This window comes from Periophthalmus magnuspinnatus, chromosome 4, assembly GCF_009829125.3.
Source record: "Periophthalmus magnuspinnatus isolate fPerMag1 chromosome 4, fPerMag1.2.pri, whole genome shotgun sequence".
Classification (NCBI taxonomy): Eukaryota; Metazoa; Chordata; class Actinopteri; order Gobiiformes; family Gobiidae; genus Periophthalmus; species Periophthalmus magnuspinnatus.
The window spans coordinates 7,163,666-7,180,955 of record NC_047129.1 but is presented as its reverse complement, the minus strand read 5'-3'; the positions used below and the strand labels follow the sequence as shown (position 1 = coordinate 7,180,955).

Genomic DNA, 17,290 nt, shown 5'->3' with positions numbered 1-17,290 from the left:
CTTGCAAAACATTGCGTGCACTGAAATACCACGGCCGGAAGCTTGAGTGTGGTGAAATCATGGACATATAGGTGAAATGAACAGACAGCAGCTTCGCCGACGTCTCTCTTTATGCCACTGTGGCTCGCTCTAGCTTGGCCACCTCCAATCACAGCTCCAGATCACAACTCCGGCTTCTTTTTCTGGTTTCGAGAAACGGTCCTCGGCCTTGTATGTCACTTGTATCTCTCTGCTCACAAACTACATTCTTAAGTCCATGTTTCTTTTCCTGTCTTTTTTGCATCTACGAAAATCCAAATCTCAGCGAGCCCGGGAAAAGAGAACTAGGCTATTGCCAGAACTTTCTAGCTCCCTCCACTCAAGCTCAAGTTTACCCCTTGCATACTAGCTGCCACCTCTGGTAATATCATTTAAACTAAATAATGTGAACCCTTTTTAAACATTTAATAACTGTAAATAAATTGAAATTTCTGTGTATTTATTTCATTTTCACTCATTGTTTTTATATCAAATAAATAATATATTATATATATATATATATATATATATATATATATATATATATATATATATATATATAGCGTATATATATATATATATATATATATATATATATATATATATATATATATATATATAGCGTATACTGTATATACAACAATAAGCCTATTGCATGTTTGTTTACATTTCCTGGGATTATCTTGTTAGGGTTGTTGTGTCTGTGACAAAGTACTTTCAATATTATTGTTCATTGTGATATTTTCTATAGCAATTCATCACACTTCAATTTTTTTATCTTTTTATTTTATGACAGGGCTAATGGTAGTATAGCAGTAAGGTAATACAAAACACTCTGTACTTTTTACATTTATGCAATCATTTCGTGCAATACATTTACTTGTAAATGTTTAATAATAAATATATTATACATCATTGAGCTATAGACCACACAGCACACAATGAAGACTAAATCTCTCTAAATTCTGTCCTCATTTGCTTGTCAGTTGTGCAATTTTGCGGTGTGATGTCTTGCTCCGTTTTTGTTAAACTTGCCCATTCTCATTGATTCTCAAAAAACAACGGCAGCTGCTGATGATGGACATTCAGCAATCTCAAGTCTGTCAGATCAAATCCAGTTTAGGCCCTATCTCTCCCTAAAATCTGAATTGGAGCAATTCCTTTGTTGCGTTAGGTCTATTTGGGCCCATTCTGGGTAATATGCGCTTTAAGTTGATTATAGCCACAAGTTTGGAACCACAATATATGTAATTCAATCAGGATTTCCACATGTAACGGATATATAACATATTATTACATATATTGTTAAGACCCAGCTAATGCCCTGCCATTTCAGTACATGCAAAAGTACAAGATAAAAAGAGTCTGTGGTTCCTGAAACTGTTTAAGTAAAGTCTATTGTCTTAAAAATGTCCCATGGAGTCTGTGGTCTATTTTGGCCTTGGGAATACTGTGGGATTAAATTCTTCTTTAAAAAAAAAAAAACACACACATTGCGTAAATAAAAAAGGCCTGTACTTCCATGTATATGCTAAAATTGGGATGGTCTGTATCACCTATATCAGTACCTGATATTTGTCTTTTTACTCTGATATGTTTTATGTACTTCACAGGTTCCACTAAAAAGTGTTACCAGTATAATATTACTCGGATCACTGCCATATTTATATATAATATACCACATTTATGTAGTTGTCTCCAGGAAGATTGTATTGCTTTACCTAGATGAATAAGTTACCGGTACTGCTGTTGTACATTCTATGTCCATGGAGACAAGAGGGGCACCATATTTTTGAAGAAATTTCTGAGCATGTTTTACTCACTGGAACATTCCAGACAAAGCAATAATTATAATTATAATTATAAATATATATATATATATATATATATATATATATATATATATATATATATATATATATATATATATATATATATATATATAAGCAATAATAGACTTGACTATGTCAAGGAAATAATTAATGTTGTGTACTCTCTATGCCTAATCCTGATGCAGCCCTCTCCTTTTACCAAAGCTTGGAACAGTATAGATAATTTACTATAAAGCCTACCTCAGTTAACTGTGCATATGCTGTCCAAAACACAACAGCTTTCCACACCCAAAAAGTTGTGGCCTGGCTTTGCAGTACTTTCCGAGCAGTAAATACTATAGCATACAAGTGGCTTTACCTATTACAATATTCCCTTCCTCTAAGCGGCCCACTTCCCCCAGGCCATTACATTTAGCTTTTACAAAACAACCCCAAATCATTTAATAAACCCACGTTTTGGAGAGCCTATGGGAGCAGAGCTGAATTTATGCCCCAAGGATAAAAAGCCAGGGATCAGAGTGCTTCAGTAAATAATGTTACACTATGAATTATGACTACAGTCTGTTGCCAGTGCTTCGCCTGGACTAATGACAAGACCTGGTTTTGATTAGGACTTACGCAAACACATAGAGAGATGCATACAGCACACACACCCAGCAGAAGTGACCCATGGAGGACGTCCTATCAGTTTAGATAATCTGAGGCTACAGGCATGGAAAGTGATCTGGATTGTGTTATGGGGCAGCTAATGTAGAGGAGGAAAGACAGGAGGCAGAGGGCACCAGACACATCCTTACTCACCACTCAGCTTCCTCTATGGACTGTGTGTCAGACTGTGAATGTTATGGCAGAGTTTGACATTACCAGCATAGACACCAATGTAAACATTGTCTTTTTTGAGTTGTGGCGCATTTCTCTTCATTTTATAGGCATTCACTTTTAAAAAGATAAAATAACTTAGATATTGCATATCAAATTCACTTCAAGATATACAATAAGGATGGTGTTCTACAGTACACATGAGCATGAACCCATGAAAACTTGAAATAAATGTTTTTTGAAGTTTCATTGAATGTACAAAATGGAACAAATGTTCTGTTTTGTACATTCAATAAAAACAGCTTTTAGAGATTGTATGTGTTTTGTTTTCATTAGTACAAAAGTGTAAAATATTAATTGTGGTTACAGTTAATGCCAGGTTCTGATAATTATATTGAGCAAGAGGTGTCTATTCACCTTCTATTTACTAGAGGTAAATAAACTTTTTGTGCTGATTAGGTTTAGAAAAGAGCATGACTGCCATCTGCTGATGAGACCTAGCAATGCATAAATTTTTTCAATGAGTAAATACCCAGGGAAAAAAAAAAACAAAAACAAGGGGCAGAGTGCACTTTTGGTTTCCATGATTGTTTGCAAGATAAATATTTTGGGAGAATTAAGGGTTTATTCATCCTTTATTTGTAGTAAATGTATAGTGTATGATATTAGGCAGGTTTAAGCAATATAATATAATAATATATATAATATGGCCATGTATTGGTATATTTAATACACAAACTGCTAAAGAAATTTACAGTCGTGTCCCTTACACAATTGTATTATTTGGGATTATATTTCAATGGCTATCTTAATACATGGTTGTTTAGTCTACAGTGCAACAATAACCTTCAATTCTCAAATGCTAGTTATTTCTATTTTTTTAAACAATTTGACCCAAATACTTAAACAGAAAAATTCCAGTAACTCCAAGGGCACATACTAGTCAAACCTCCTTCACACCAACCAGCTGTCAAAAACAGTCCTTCTCAAGTGGGGCCTAAAAAGACCTAGCCCCGTTCCGTTCCATTCCACTCCTCGACTTCAGCCTTTGGTGGTTCTTCTCAAGTGCGTTCAAGTGTCCAAGTGGCTCTGAATGTTTGTTGTTTCAGTTTCAGTTCACGTCCTCCTGCTGCTCCACCAAGCAGGGAGGCAAGGCAGCAGGCTAGGAAAGGTAGAATGGCATCTCCAGTTATCATCGCTTCTCCAGCTTCTTGAACCTAGCTTCTGCAAAAAGAATGAAGAAAAATACTGTTAAAATAAATAACCTGGAATGCTCACACATGATCAAGATGGGTGGTGTTTGTCAAACTGATCTGTGATGATTACCATCATGTGGTTGAAGAAAATAAATGCCAAACTGTGCTTAAGATCAATTGCTATAAGATAATGACATGGATTGTTTCCATTATGTGCAAGCCATAGCTATTGTAATACAAGCATTAAATGCCGAGTGAAATGATCAACCAATGATGTAAAATAATTCTTCCAAAAGAATTCAAAAGAACAGAAAACCCATCCCCAAAATGTCATGTTGATAGGTGTTTAATTCACTTACCCAGTTTCTTAGAGTAAGCATCCAGTTTGTATGCAGCCTGTTCAAGTGAAGTGACATGCTGCTCAATCTCGTTTATTTGATCCAAGTACGGCTGAAGGCTGGCATCTGGAAAGAAATATACCCCACTTATGTTAAAAAGAACTATAAAGAAATAAATAAATATTTCATAAGAGTATATCATCTATCTCACATTTGTTATTAAGGTCCTGTAGATTACGGCTGATATTTATACTGATATCCTTCATTTCCATGTACTTCAGACTGGTCAGCTTGTTCATATTCTCCAACAAGCGGTAGTCCTCACATGTAGCTGCATAATAATATTTTAAAAAATATTATTTGATTATTATTTTATTTATTCTTTTATTTTTATGAGAACAGATTGCACTACACTGCATACCATACCTGTTAGTTCTCCTTGTAGAAATATGGCCATCTTTTCAAACATATCACTGCATAACTCGTTTATATCGGGCTCTGCTGGCTCCACAGCCTCCTCTGCTGTCTCTACCCCGCCATCACCTGAACACAATTACAATACAGTTAACACGTTTATTACCTTTGCATTTGACACACTCAGCCAAAGTAATCAGGTACAGATCTAAGCAGCAAGGGGGTAAAGGGTATAATGTTTCAATCAAATAATAACTAAGTAGGCCTATTTATGAGCTTTTTATTGTGATAGAGTTAGCATGGTTAGCTACGGAAGGAGTCCAGTTGTACACACAGTTACCCTTTTTAGGCGCTGATGCTGCGGCTTCAGTTCCTTCTTCCGCTGGTTCTGTTTGACTACTCCCGGCTCCAGGCGCACTCAGAGCCGCAGAGTGAGCCGCTGGGGCCCGGGAGATGCTGTCCATTGCAGCTGCCTCGTCCCCAGTTGCAGTAGCCATTTTGTTCCTGTTTTGGATTTACGCAGATCACGTGAGCTCAAGGCCACGTGACAACCGCGCGCCACAAGGTTCTACTACAACCTCGTTTACGCGCACTGCCACACCCATGTCCACAGCATACAAGCATCACAGAGGATAGATGCCCTGAAATAACAAATGGGACATTATCTGAAAGGCTTTTAGACTTATTTATACTAATTTAATTTACATTTTTTTACTTAGGAACTATAGATCATATTTAATATAGCCTACTGGATGCTTTCAATTTATCCCTTTAAATGTTTAATGGTGTTTCTGTCTTGTTTCATTAGAGGTCTGTGTAAAAAAAAAAAAACAGAAAAAAAGGCAAAATAATCTACAAAGTACAAAATATGCCTCTATGCATGTCAGTTGCTTATATAAAGTATTAAACTATATAAGTGAAATCCATTAGTTTTGACTATAATAACACTGACTGTAATTAGACTGTAAAATAACATAACAGTTGATTTGTGGTCACTGTGCGCACTCTGGTGATCCCTATGCAAACCTACTTGACACAAACTGGGCATAGCACCTGTGTCGGCGCTGTTCGGGGGAAGTCGTATCGTGACAGGCAAAGCTCGCAGCGCTGACTGTCAACATGGCGGCACGCACTGCTACAGGGCTGTGCCGAGCTCCCCGCTACTACTAGGGACAAATAAACACAGAGACACCCCAAAATGGAGACCGAAGAGGAGCAGCACATCACTACGCTCCTCTGTATGGGCTTCCCAGATCCGGACGTGATCAGGAAAGCGCTGCGTTTAGCCAAGAACGACATCAACGAGGCAGTGGCGCTCCTGACCAACGAAAGCCCCGGACTCGGCTATGGATACGAGCCGATGGAGAGCGGGCCTGCCCCCAATCCCAGCTCATCTGGAGACGGGGAAAACAGCGGGAGAAGCGGCACAGGAGGGTTTGACCCGCCGCCAGCTTACCACGATGTTGTGGATAGCGAGGTGAGAATGGCTTTGCATTACAGAAAACATGAGGAACGTGGCTAATTGTAATTTACTGGTCTCGCCCATTTAACTAGCCACACTTAGCTGCAGCTGAAGATGTGCAGCGAGCCCAACGTGAACTGTCAGGGCGCATATGCTACACATACTACACAAAATGCATGCATCCACACTAATAAACTAGGATCAGCTTTTGTGCGGGTATGAAATCATGCAAAAATCACTCATATATTTCACCTGGGCAAGCAGTTAAACTTACTAGCTTGGGCAGCTCTTGCTTAGCAATGTTAGCGAGAGTTAAACGCGCCAGTTACTGCACAGCCACAGATCCTTTATGGATTTTATGCCTGAAAAGTGATATCTTAACAAGAAAACACTCATTTATATGCTTCAAGCATGCAAAGGTTGGACAGCTGACCGATTACCTCTTTTGATCTCATTGTGATTGCTGCAGACAAAATGTGCACAGATTTCGCAATTCACTTGAAACCCCAGGACTCCTAATATCCTCAGTATCCTCGTCTCTTCAGACCTATTTACATCCTTCTAGCTTGTTATGTAGAGTAAATGCTGTTGTTAGCTGTTGTATTATCGTGTGTAATCTGAAGCACTACACCAGACAGATGTTAAGGGAAGATACAATAGTGGGTTTCCAGTGTGACCAAAAAACATCTGAACTTTGGCTGAGTTAAGCACATCCCTCACTATATAATAACTCTTAGGAAGTAGCCTAAATCTCTCCACCCTTTAGCAATTTGACTTTCACTTGTTGAATTTTCAATAACCTATTGACTTTTGGTGCTACTTTGTAAACACCATTTTATTAGATACAGTAGTATTAATAGCAGTTATCAATTTACACCACCACCACCATCAAGGACTTGCACATTCTAGTCTAGTCATTGTAGTCCTTTTCACTTCCAAAAGATTGTAATAATTGTGTTGTCACAATACAACCAACACGTACATTGAAATTAAATGTTATATCCTTAAACTATGAATAATTGTCTCATAGATGACAACTATTTGAAAACTGGATGTCATTATTGGCTACAGCAATTGTGTGTACTGTTGATATGTTATAGACGGTTGTCCCATGTTGTCGTCCCAAAAATAGCCTAGCCGTCATGACACAGTGAACATATTGCAGTTTTTGAAGGGGTCCCGTGGGTGGATGGGTGCATAGTAACAGACTGGCGCTAAGTTACACTTGGGGTAGGGCCAGGGCAAGGAGAAATAACTGTTACATACTGTGCCTCAAATGATTACATTTTTAACGAGAAGACCTCAAACATGACATATTAGCAAGGACAATTTAGAACAATATATGTAAGCCTCTTTCATCAGGATTTATGATGGATATTAGATGGAGTTGTGCAACCTAAATTACTTCATGTTCTATAAATATGACAACAATTTAAATCAAACATTTTACTTTTGTAACCTGTTGTTAAGGAATATTTTATCAAAATTTCTTCTCATCCCTAACTTGAAAAATATTAATTGAATTATAGGGGGCAATACAGACAAATAGTTCTTAAAAACAAAAAAAAACAAAACAACTTAATATTTAGGATATTTTGACCATATTATGGCAATCGATTAGAAACATGCCTGTCAATGTCTTCAACTTGACATTCAAGTATTGCTCAAAACGTGATTGTAAATAAACCAACATGCAGAAATATCACTTACAAGATTATATTTTATTAGGTCTTATTTACTCTATATTAAAGCTGGGATCCTATTCCGATGATATCACCATATTGTTTGGTGATTCAGTAATTCTCTATTTAATGCTGCTCTAGGGACACTTTTTTCTCCTCTGTTTTTTTGGTTTGCATCTGGCATTCTCTAAATGAGTTGTAGAGTTAACCAATCATAGTGAAGAGTGAACTCTAAAGTGCAGGAGATGACTTCAGCTCAAGGCAGGTAATCTTCAAAGTCTACATGAATCATAATAAAATTGAAATTGTGATCTGATTTAAAGATCTTGTGACATTATTTTTTGGCATATCACCCATCCCTACTCTTTATTCTAATTCTGCATTGCTCCCAAACAACCATTGTGATATTATACATTTTTTGGTATACTTTTTACCTCTAAATTTGTTCACTTGCTTCTTCAGTCTTTTTTTCTAAGGCTTGTATGTCATAAGTTATTCCTGTGCCATGTCTCCCTTTCCTTTGTCTATTGTGTCATCCTAATTTCTCCAAAATAGAGCGTTAGAATGTGATGATGACTTTAATGGTTTGTTTCTCATATCCTTTTAAAACTATTTCCTTGCTCTTTTTGGCAGTCCCACAACATAAACTCAACATTGGTCATGTATAACTGAAATTTTCAGGTGGTTTGCCTGTTTTGCGACCTTTGCAAATTTAGTTGATAAAAAGATTGACTTACTTACTAAGCTCTGACAATGTATCTGTAACATATAGGTGGATTTTTGAACTTCTCTGTATTTAAAATGTACACATTTGTAAACGCATCAAAAACATAAAGACCTTTTGAGAGTGATTATTCACCTAGAACTATACGGACATCTATCTTCAAGCTGTTCCAATCTGCTATTTGGCATTTAAATACACAAAGGAACTTGCTTAACAGGTTAACATTGAATGAGTTGAATTTTAACAGACTGTGAGCTATGAGATTTCTTGTCCATTGATGAAGCTTGTGTTGTTGTTGCAATATAGTCTCATGTCATATCTCACTGATGCTCAATATTTGGATTTACAGTTAAGCCCAAAATGATTCTTTTAATGGCAAAATAATTAGTCAAAGTAAACTTTGATGACGGTGGTCTGTATGGGGATTGTACAGTGTAATCTATAAAAGTTTCTTAATAGTGAGTTTTGGAAAATGGATGAGAAGGATCAAATGTGTTAGGTCTGGACTCCACAGCACTCTTTTTAAGAGCCAGGTTGGTGTGAATAAATTTGTGCTTTAGTGTAAAAGGGTAAGTGTATGCGGAAGTGAAGGGCATTCAGAGAGGTTGCATTCCCAGATGGCTACATTCACTCCTGTCCCAGAGCGGACACGCTGCATCACTGCCATAGTCTCACCTTCTGCATTGTGATGTAATGTTGATATTTGTCGGTCACAGAGAAACAATGATGAGAATGGGAACTGCTCCGGTGGCAGTATGGAATTTCCCACTACTAACCTGTATGAGCTGGAGAGCCGGGTGTTCACCGACCACTGGTCCATCCCCTACAAGAGAGAGGAGTCTTTGGGCAAGTGCCTCATCGCCTCCACCTGCTTGGCTCGACACGGTAAGACTATTTATATGACCATGAAAATATGTGTTTATGAAACCAGTCCATCTGCGGCTGCATGTGGGAGGCATGTTTTGTTTGGACCATTGGGTGTTTATGGCATGGTATTTTGGATTAGTGATGGCCAATCTGCATCTCATTTTTCACAGCAATTTTTTGTGCAAAAACATTCATATTATTTTTTTTATTTCCCTTAAAGGTCTGGCTGATGCTGATGAGAACTGCAAGCGATTTATGGATCGTTGTATGCCAGAGGCCTTCAAAAAGGTGAGGACCCAGCACACAGGGGACCTGCAAACTAAATTAACACTTATAAAGTTTTAATGACCCTCTTTGTTCTGGGTTGTTAGTTGCTGACCAGCAGTGCAGTTCACAAGTGGGGCACCGAGATTCATGAGGGCATCTACAACATGCTGATGCTGCTGGTCGAGCTGGTGGCAGAGAGGGTTAAACAAGACCCAGTGCCTGTGAATCTAATGGCAGTTTTAACTATGGTAAGTCCCAGTCATATCAATAGTAAAATGGAATACAATACTAGTGTAAGATTTTAAATACTTTGTTTCCAGGCCTTCAACCCTGACAATGAATACCATTTTAAGAATCGAATGAAGTCATGTCAGAGGAACTGGGCTGAGGTTTTTGGAGAGGAAGCCAACATGTTTGCTGTGTCTCCCAGCAACACCTACCAGAAAGTAAGAAGTAGTGATGAATTTAGATCCACAAAACATTAAACAACTAGTGGTATTGACTAGTGGAAGATCACAATATTAACGTTAGAATGGGACAGATGTCTGGGTCTGGGATATGTCTGGGTCAGATCAAGTACCCAACAATTTTCCAATGCATTTCTTGCGTTCAAATGTCAATTAAGATTTCTCACTATATCCTGCAGCTGTACTTTACTTACAAGAGAAACGTGTGCGTTTTTGGTACTGTTTACATATGTCATGCCTCTGTAGTGTTTGTTTATGGTTCTTGTGGAAGGATGAACAGACACGAGCTCCAGTGTTGTGCATGGACTTGAAACCAAACATGCACATCAGATAGACAAATGGGTGACATTTCCAGACAGCTGTATGTGTGCTGCCGCTGCCTCATTGTGTTGCAAGCTCAAATTAGAACAATTATACTGTGTTTCAGGAGCCCCATGGTTGGCTAGTGGACCTGGTGAATCGGGTAAGTACAGTAGAATAACTTGGATATAAACTTGTGTATTGTAATAACAATGCCAGTGTTTGACATTCTGATCTCTTCGCTTTGTTTAGTTTGGAGAGTTGGGTGGAGTCTCTGCCATCCAGGCCAAACTCAATGCAGAGGAAATTGAGATCGCTGTAAGAAAACCTTATTTATTCAATTTTATTGCACACTTGGAATTCAGTCCAGTTTCATGAATTGCCAAAAAATATTAAAACGCTTGGCATAAACAAGAGAACAACAATAAGAAAAGCAGAACCTGTAACGACCTGTCAAAAAATGCCATGTCATGAGAAGTCTAACTCTTCACACAGAAAAGTCAGCCTATGTACCACCTGCTCCGTCCGCTGCAGCGCGCTCATCCTCTCTGTGTGGAGTAGGAGGTAAAAGCCCTGTTGTGTCACATGCTCTGAGGCCTCCTTGTACTGATGCTGCCTCTGAGAAATCCTCCGGAAGCACAGCAGGACGCAACCATTGATAAAACCTATGTGATCACATAGACAGCCTTTTCACCATTGACATTTTAATAAATCTAACAATTGTTTCCACTTAATTCCAAGCCAGTAGTCCATTGGGATATATAGGGAAATAACATCCTATACCATGTGTGGAAATGATAATGACAATGATTTCGTAATGCTTATTTAATGTACTTCTGCATCAACACAATATGTCAAAGCATAAGAGCTTGTAATTTGGTGTATTTGAACAGTCATTGTCTTAAATATTGTGAATTTTGGAAAAATATCAGAAAGTTATATTTAGTAAAATTACAGAACAAAATTAATATTCCACAAGAAATCCTTTTTAACCCTGTGTATATGGTCTCGAGCATATGTTGTGGACCACTGTTAAGCCAATAAAGATAGCATTAGAGTTCATATATCCAACTCTAAACAAAAGGAGCAAAAGTGAAAGAAGATAGCATATTAGTTGGTGGAGGATTGGGTTTGTCCAAAGAGTGACGTACATTTTGCTAAACAGGAAGTCCTGAGTGAATTGAGCAGGCCTGTGGAGGAGATGTGCGCTGCAGAAGGAGAGCTGTGCGTGTGTTGATAAAGTGGAGGCACTTAAGAACCCATTATGATGCTTTTATTTGGCATGGATGACAAAAGTTGTTCTCTGGAATTGGAAATCCATAATTTTCATGCACCTTTTGCTTCATAATCATAAAATAATACACCCAAATGCATTCTTACAACTTCACTGCAGTGTAGTAGAAATTATGAATGTGTGAGAGAAACTTGTGGATGGTTTACATTTTGCACTATTAATATTGATTTTGAGTGAGTTGACAAATGACTTTAATTTATAAAAAATGCTCATTAACTGTTTTATATTTTTGACTTATATTTCCTCATGTTGTACAGTGTGTATCAGCTCTGGTCCAGCCTCTTGGTGTCTGCGCTGAGTACCTAAACTCCAGTCTTGTCCAGGTGAGCTTTCCAATCATAGCACGAGATTATTGCATAAGCAGCTTCTACATCTTAGGTATATGTTAAAGATTGGAAAAGGTTGGTATTAAAGATATGACCCTTTTGTTAAATAAATGCCATTATTACAGCCCATGCTTGATCCAGTGATACATAAGATGATCACGTATGTGCAGAACCTGGAGGAAAAGGATCTCAAAGACAAGGTAGTAAACAATTTGAAAACAATTAGAATTTAATTTAATTTGACAATGTTTTTTAATGTTTTCTGTTTGTCCTTAGCGTCTTGTGAGCATCCCAGACCTGCTCTCTGCCATTAAGCTCTTGTGTATGAGGTTCCAAAGAGACTTGGTCACTGTGGTGGATGACCTGAGACTGGACACTCTGCTGCGAATGCTGAAAACGCCACACTTCTCCACCAAAATGAACTCCCTAAAAGAGGTCCTAAACTGTCACTTTTTAGTAATTGTAAAATGATTATTGTGTGTAGTTATTGTACAAAGATGTCTCAATGTCACTCTTTTCTTCAGGTCACTAAACTCATAGAGGAGAGTACTGTGTCTAAAACAGTCAAAAATGCCATAGACACAGATAAACTTTTAGACTGGCTTGTTGAAAACTCAGTCCTATCAATAGCACTGGAAGGTGAGAAGCTATATGACCAAGTATATAAAACATTAGATTATTTAGCAGAAAGATAAACATTCTCTTTTTCTTGAAGGTAACATTGACCAAGCCCAATACTGCGAGAGAATAAAGGGAATTATAGAACTTCTTGGGAGTAAATTATCATTGGATGAACTGACCAAAATCTGGAGGATACAGGTACAAGTTTTAGCTTGGATGCATTTTTAACTAATGTGTGAAAATAAGCAGCAGCTTTTCCAGCATACATGTAATTTGGTTATGAATCTTGTTATTAATGGTAAGTGATGAGTGGCAATTATATTTAAACCTGTGCAAATTAACATTACATCACTGAGCTATAAAGATATCTGTTAAGTTTACGTAAGTTGTGTCTGTGGTCTGTTATGCCATTCTTATGTCTGATGGATTTCTATTACAGTTGAAGGATTATTGCACAACTTGTTTGATTTGCTTGTAGACGCGTGTTTATTTGAGTGCCACAATTGGCCTCCTGTTTACTGTTTTTCCATGTTGGTATTTCAGGCCGGCCAGTCGTCAACAGTGATTGAAAACATTCACACAATCATTGCTGCTGCTGCTGTGAAGTTCAGCTTTGATCAGCTCACCCACCTCTTTGTCCTTATTCAGAAGGTCAGTGCTGTCCAGGGCACTCTCAATTGTATTTTCATTTAACTGGATGTGCTCTGTACCATGGGCTCGACATCGCCAAGGTCTGAATTATGGTTGTTAAATTTTATGGTGTAAAGTGAATCAAGTGTGATGCTTTATGGATATGCATTCATTATGGTTCAGCTAAGCATTAAATCTTACCGAGCCAGTTCATTTTTGCAAATTCGGTAATACTGAATTTGCTGTATGACCAAGTCATTATGTTTAAAACACTCAACACATAAGTAAGGCTTTGTAATACATTTTGTGTGTGTGGATGAAATTGATTGTTTAATTAATTAGATGGAATTTAAAAAGGTGAACTAACTCGAAAATCATGGAAGTACACGCAATTTATATGACAGTTTTATTAAGATTTATTAATACTTTGCAATATATTGTTCAGAGTTGGGAAATTGAGAGCGACCGAGTGAGACAGAAGCTGCTCAGTCTGATCGGGAGAATTGGAAGAGAGGCCCGATCTGAAACTACAACTGGAAAGGTCTGACTTTAAACGTTTGCTATAATAATTTTTTTGTACACATTTTTATTTTAAGATGAATGTGATTGATGCTGTTGACGTCTAGGTGCTGGAGGTGCTGTGGGAGCTGGCTCACCTCCCCACCTTACCCACCAGTCTGGTTCAGCAGGCCTTAGAGGAGCACTTGGGGATCCTAAGTGACGCCTACGCTGTCAAGGAAACCGTGAAGCGTAGTTACATCATTAAATGTATTGAGGATATTAAAAAGGTAAGAAACTAAATTACCTGGACTTTTACTGAAGAAGGGAATAAACTGGTTTAAGGATACAGAGACTTATTGAGAGGTGTTTGATGTGTTGAAAGAGGACATGAGTTAGTTGGTGTGAAAGAAGAGGTTTCAGAGGATAGGATTACACAATTGCAAATGATTTATTGTTGTGATCTTTGAAGGGAAAATCAAAGGTAACGTTTGTGTTTGTCATATCTTCTGCATTCTTATCTAGTTTAACAGTTTGGTTCTCTTGTGAATTTTTGTGAGTTTTCTATTAGTCCACTTTAATGATCTTTATTGATTTTTAATATTTGTAGAAAGCATCTTTGAGTGTTAAAAAGTGCTATATTAAAAATTATTATTATTATTATTACATTGTATTACTATAAACGTTCAACATGTTATAGTTAAGTGGAGAGTCTTGTCAACATAGCCCATACCACACAGATCTCATATTGCCAGGAGGCTGCAGACATAGGAGCCCCTATGTACTGACACACAGCACTGCAGGGAGTCAGGCAGACTGTTTGTTTGCTGAGAGAGGAATGCACACACATGAGGCCTGTCTATGGGTCCCATCACATTCGGCTCGTCTCACTATACACCAGCTGTATATTTATCTGATTGTATGCATGAACTGTAATGTTGCTTTTTATTTTAGATGTAGATTCTATATGGAATTTTTCAGTGTGAATATTTGCTGTTTGAGCAGTTCATCAACTAAACAGGATGTTGGCTCAATTCTTGCTCTTCCCAGTTCATACTGCTGTTCTGTCCTTGGCAAGACACTTCACCTGCTTTGTCCCCAGTGTCTGTAAGACTATTGAATGTGTGATTTGTGTTTTGAGGTGCTCTGAGATGCTGCTGGTGTGATATGGCTGCAATGTCTCTTTGCCGACTCCCAGGCAGCTCCAACTACAAAAGTAGCTTTCATGAAGTGTTTAATGAGCAATAGAAAAAAAGGAAAGCACGTCATGCATCTAATACATCTTTGTTTGTTTTTATAATTAAATTGTATCCTAATTGATTCAGATTGTGCTGCTGTCTTCCTTCTTTATCCAAAACATTAAATAAACATCAACCTAATCATTTTGGCCATTAAGGGAAATGTATGTTTTTAGACACAAACTCAGGAGGACGGTAAAAGTGAGACCCAGACCTCATTTCTAACTGGCACTTGGGGCAAGAAGAAGCCCAGCATTTTGGTCAAAGTAAGACAAGAGACACGTATTATTACTCTATAAGTGGTACTTTCTATCACCCCAATCCTGCTGCTTCTGCAAATCAGCTGTGGAGAAGGGCTGGACCAAGCGGGGGATGACTTGGATCTTAGCTGGACTCTAACACAACGCTAATGGTGTGTTTTAATTGTTTGCTTTCCTCACAATTCGGGCTGCAGCATTTTGATTACACAGTGGTGTTGATCATATCTTATGTGGTTTACAGCTCAATTAAATGTGATTCCCTCTTTAGAGAATCGTCAGCTTGGTGGTTATTCTGTGATATTTACTCATTCAACAACTAATCTGATCAGAACCATGGACATGGCACTAATGAAATATTTATTTGGATATGGCAAATGTTCTTTCTAGTCTATGCCATGTTTTATGTCCATGGTCCTGATGTTCTTGGTTTGGTTGTCCATTATTTCTTGTTTGTTCTGCTTCAAGAAAACTTTTATTATGGTGTATGTTTGTTCATAGGCCTCCTCCCAACAGAGCAGTCCACAGGCTGTTTGGGTTGTCCCTGCTCTCAGACAGCTGCATGAAATCACTCGTTCTTTCATCAAGCAGACCTATCAGAAGCAAGACAAGGTCAGAACAACAATTGTGTAGTAACAATATTGGCAATATCAAATGCACAATTATAATACTAAACAGTGTTATTTTGATGTCCTTGCAAAAAACGTATAATGGTTAATAATGGTTGCACTTAAGGCTCTTTCAAGCCTTTTAGTGAAGAAGTATTATATAGAATTTTGTAAAATGAATTTATTCCTTGATAATGCATGCAATGTTTGATTTAAATTGCTACGGTCTTACTGCACAGTATTTAAAATTGCAGATGTCTCTGTCTCTCTCTAGAGCATTATTCAGGACTTGAAGAAGAACTTCGAGATAGTGAAGTTGATCACAGGGTCTCTGGTGTGCTGCCACCGTCTTGCCGCCTCTGCTTCTGGAAACATTGGGCTCTCAGGATCGACCATGGTGGATGGACGATACACTTACCAAGAGGTTTGGAGATTTGGAAATACTCATCAATTTCATGTGCACAATGTCAGGGCCACCAAAATACTTTTGTTTTTTGCCTCTCATCCCTGGACAGATGACAGATGTTTAAAAATAGAATTAAAGTAGAATTAGTATTTGCATAATTTGCTCAAAAATGTTTTTCCCAATCATGTAGGGCATGTCTAATAAGTTTAAATTCATGACTACATTCATCCATTTTTCCTGAACTGTTAATGGTAACATTAAACAACACAAAACACAAAAACAGTATCATACATATTGGGACCACAGAAAACAAGAACTTCACATTGGGATTACAAACAAGAGCAAACATCAGCAGGCTGAACATAGTACAGGGTAGAAGCAGGGCAGGGGCAGACAGACTACTTCCATATTTCACCGGGCTTATATGGCTCACAATACCTGGGCATGCTCAGTGTTTTTTGTTGAATGTCTTAAGTTCATAGAGACATCTGCCACTTTCTTTGTTTAGTATCTGGACAGCCACCTGCGCTTCCTGGCCTTCTTCCTCCAGGAGGCCAGTCTGTACCTTGTCTGGAACAGGGCCAAGGAGCTCTGGGAGTGTCTAGTGTCTGGACCAGACGTCTGCGAGCTCGACAGAGAGGTACGTGTACAGCAAGTTCAGGGATAGTAGATTACAACTGATATCTAGGATCCTTCCTAGCATATAGTGCTAGTTTAAAAAGCAAAGTTTGGTCTTCTTGGAAAAAATGGCACATGCTGTTGGAGATTGTGACTATGGGTGCTTCTTCTTGATGCTGAAATAGTCTAAATGAAATTGCTATTGTTACTGTTAATATAATTTGTTTTTTTTTTGGTTTTTTTATGTATATAATTCCATTAATACAATGTAATGTGTGCAGATGTGTTTTGAATGGTTCACCAAAGGACAGCACGACCTGGAGAGTGATGTTCAGCAGCAGCTTTTCAAAGAGAAAATCCTGAAACTCGAGCCGTACGAGATTACCATGAATGGTTAGATATTTCATT

The 17,290-nt window shown here is 38.0% G+C and overlaps 2 protein-coding genes across 3 annotated transcripts in view; one reads left to right on the top strand and one right to left on the bottom strand.

The window, feature by feature from the left end:
- Positions 1 to 3,325: 3,325 nt before the first annotated feature.
- Positions 3,326 to 5,143, bottom strand: bloc1s2 (biogenesis of lysosomal organelles complex-1, subunit 2). Its single transcript, XM_033964999.2, has 5 exons — positions 4,958 to 5,143; positions 4,630 to 4,746; positions 4,415 to 4,534; positions 4,225 to 4,329; positions 3,326 to 3,893 (listed from the first exon to the last, which is right to left on the bottom strand). The coding sequence occupies exons 1-5, from the start codon at positions 5,112 to 5,114 to the stop codon at positions 3,862 to 3,864; spliced, it is 531 nt and encodes a 176-aa protein (XP_033820890.1). The 5' UTR covers positions 5,115 to 5,143; the 3' UTR covers positions 3,326 to 3,861.
- A 549-nt stretch (positions 5,144 to 5,692) lies between these two features.
- usp24 (ubiquitin specific peptidase 24) overlaps positions 5,693 to 17,290 on the top strand; it is a 31,062-nt gene continuing 19,464 nt past the window's right edge. The window contains exons 1-20 of one of the 2 annotated variants that reach the window (XM_033965641.2): positions 5,693 to 6,094; positions 9,202 to 9,370; positions 9,573 to 9,640; positions 9,724 to 9,867; positions 9,940 to 10,065; positions 10,514 to 10,549; positions 10,639 to 10,704; positions 11,938 to 12,003; positions 12,132 to 12,206; positions 12,283 to 12,441; positions 12,531 to 12,645; positions 12,722 to 12,825; positions 13,171 to 13,278; positions 13,703 to 13,798; positions 13,884 to 14,045; positions 15,170 to 15,259; positions 15,752 to 15,862; positions 16,133 to 16,282; positions 16,773 to 16,904; positions 17,164 to 17,275. In XM_033965641.2, coding sequence (XP_033821532.1) covers positions 5,816 to 6,094; positions 9,202 to 9,370; positions 9,573 to 9,640; positions 9,724 to 9,867; positions 9,940 to 10,065; positions 10,514 to 10,549; positions 10,639 to 10,704; positions 11,938 to 12,003; positions 12,132 to 12,206; positions 12,283 to 12,441; positions 12,531 to 12,645; positions 12,722 to 12,825; positions 13,171 to 13,278; positions 13,703 to 13,798; positions 13,884 to 14,045; positions 15,170 to 15,259; positions 15,752 to 15,862; positions 16,133 to 16,282; positions 16,773 to 16,904; positions 17,164 to 17,275 — 2,368 coding nt within the window. In that variant the 5' untranslated portion in view covers positions 5,693 to 5,815. The remainder of the gene's footprint in view (positions 6,095 to 9,201; positions 9,371 to 9,572; positions 9,641 to 9,723; positions 9,868 to 9,939; positions 10,066 to 10,513; positions 10,550 to 10,638; positions 10,705 to 11,937; positions 12,004 to 12,131; positions 12,207 to 12,282; positions 12,442 to 12,530; positions 12,646 to 12,721; positions 12,826 to 13,170; positions 13,279 to 13,702; positions 13,799 to 13,883; positions 14,046 to 15,169; positions 15,260 to 15,751; positions 15,863 to 16,132; positions 16,283 to 16,772; positions 16,905 to 17,163; positions 17,276 to 17,290) is intronic. The other variant, XM_055221048.1, reaches the window with a different exon arrangement.

What these genes read in the sequence shown, in the direction of transcription:
- bloc1s2 (XM_033964999.2), bottom strand. Translation starts at nt 5,114, where the DNA reads ATGGCTACTGCAACTGGGGACGAGGCAGCTGCAATGGACAGCATCTCC. An exon ending in AGCATCAGCGCCTAAAAAGG is followed by an intron (nt 4,747 to 4,957) that starts GTAACTGTGTGT and finishes AATTGTGTTCAG; the next exon opens with GTGATGGCGGGGTAGAGACA. An exon ending in TCTACAAGGAGAACTAACAG is followed by an intron (nt 4,535 to 4,629) that starts GTATGGTATGCA and finishes ATTATTATGCAG; the next exon opens with CTACATGTGAGGACTACCGC.